We start from the raw sequence: 1,093 nt of genomic DNA, 5'->3' as shown, positions 1-1,093 counted from the left end.
TGGCCTTGGTGTTACCAGCACCACACTCTCCCAAGTGTGCCATGAGCCGGCCCTAGGATAGAGCATCTTTTATCTAACAGTTTGTTAGCTCAACTTATAATGTAAGTATTTAGATGTATGGCCCATGGGCCTCTGTACTTGTGTTCCAGTGGGAGGAGCCACTGGCCCACTCACTCTACCTTATCCCCAACAGTCAGAGCACTTCAAGACAACATCACAGAAGGTGGCTCGGAAGTTCTGGTGGAAGAACGTGAAGATGATTGTCCTCATCTGTGTGATTGTTTTTATCATCATCCTCTTCATCATCCTCTTTGCCACTGGAGCCATCCCAACTTAAGGAGCCCCTCCCACCCCACCCTCCTCTTCTGGGGCAGCCCTCCATAAGGGGTAACAAGAGGAGCCCTCTCTCCTGTCCTTCAAAAGAATGCTGCTCGGTCCTCCTGCCCCTCACTCTGAGGCCCCTCTGCCACATTGTATGCCCCAGGGAGCCCCTGGGTACCCAGAAGGAGAGAGCTGGACTGGGGCTGCATTTCATGGGTCCTTACAGTGGGTTGGAAAGACCCAGAGGGCCCAGCAGGTGGCTGGGAAACTGTTGATAGCTGGTGGGCAATAAAGACCTTTCAGTATCCCTATGTGTGTGAGGCACTTCCTCCCATTCCATTTTGCCTTTGACCCTTCTATTTCTGTTCTTTTGGAGGACACCCTCTGGCTCAGGTTCTCCCATTTGAGGCCCAAGTTGTTAGAGGGGTGGAGAACGAATGTTTGGAGTAGAAAGACGGAGCCTCCCTGTTCCGTTCATTGTCATAGGTCTCAAGAATAAGAATTGTTTGGGGGTGTTGGCAAATGGAAAATTCAAAACCTTCACAGCATTTTAGGATGTTATGCAAGATTCTTAAGTGTCCCCCTTGCGTCCTGCCATGTCCCTTTATTGCTCTTCTATTGCTCTTCTGGAAATTTAGCTGAGACACGAAACGTACCTGGACAGAGCACTTAGGGTCTGGTTTAGGGCCTCCTACTTCTTCCGCCACTGCTGTCTCTCTTCTATTGCCCTGTTGAAGGCTAGAGCCCAAGGTTGGAAGAACTGGACTGCTTT

General features: G+C 50.3%; 1 protein-coding gene across 1 annotated transcript in view; it reads left to right on the top strand.

Annotated features, from left to right (window-relative positions):
- The window catches only part of VAMP8 (vesicle-associated membrane protein 8), a 4,518-nt gene extending 3,886 nt beyond the window's left edge, over positions 1–632 (top strand). The window contains exon 3 of the mRNA XM_008577740.1: positions 194–632. Within this exon, the coding sequence (XP_008575962.1) occupies positions 194–337 (144 nt within the window). The 3' untranslated portion in view covers positions 338–632. The remainder of the gene's footprint in view (positions 1–193) is intronic.
- Positions 633–1,093: the final 461 nt, after the last annotated feature.

This window comes from Galeopterus variegatus, unplaced genomic scaffold (assembly GCF_000696425.1).
Source record: "Galeopterus variegatus unplaced genomic scaffold, G_variegatus-3.0.2 Scaffold1571, whole genome shotgun sequence".
NCBI classification, from domain to species: Eukaryota; Metazoa; Chordata; class Mammalia; order Dermoptera; family Cynocephalidae; genus Galeopterus; species Galeopterus variegatus.
The sequence above is the reverse complement of the archived record's forward strand: the minus strand, read 5'-3'. Positions and strand labels throughout refer to the sequence as shown.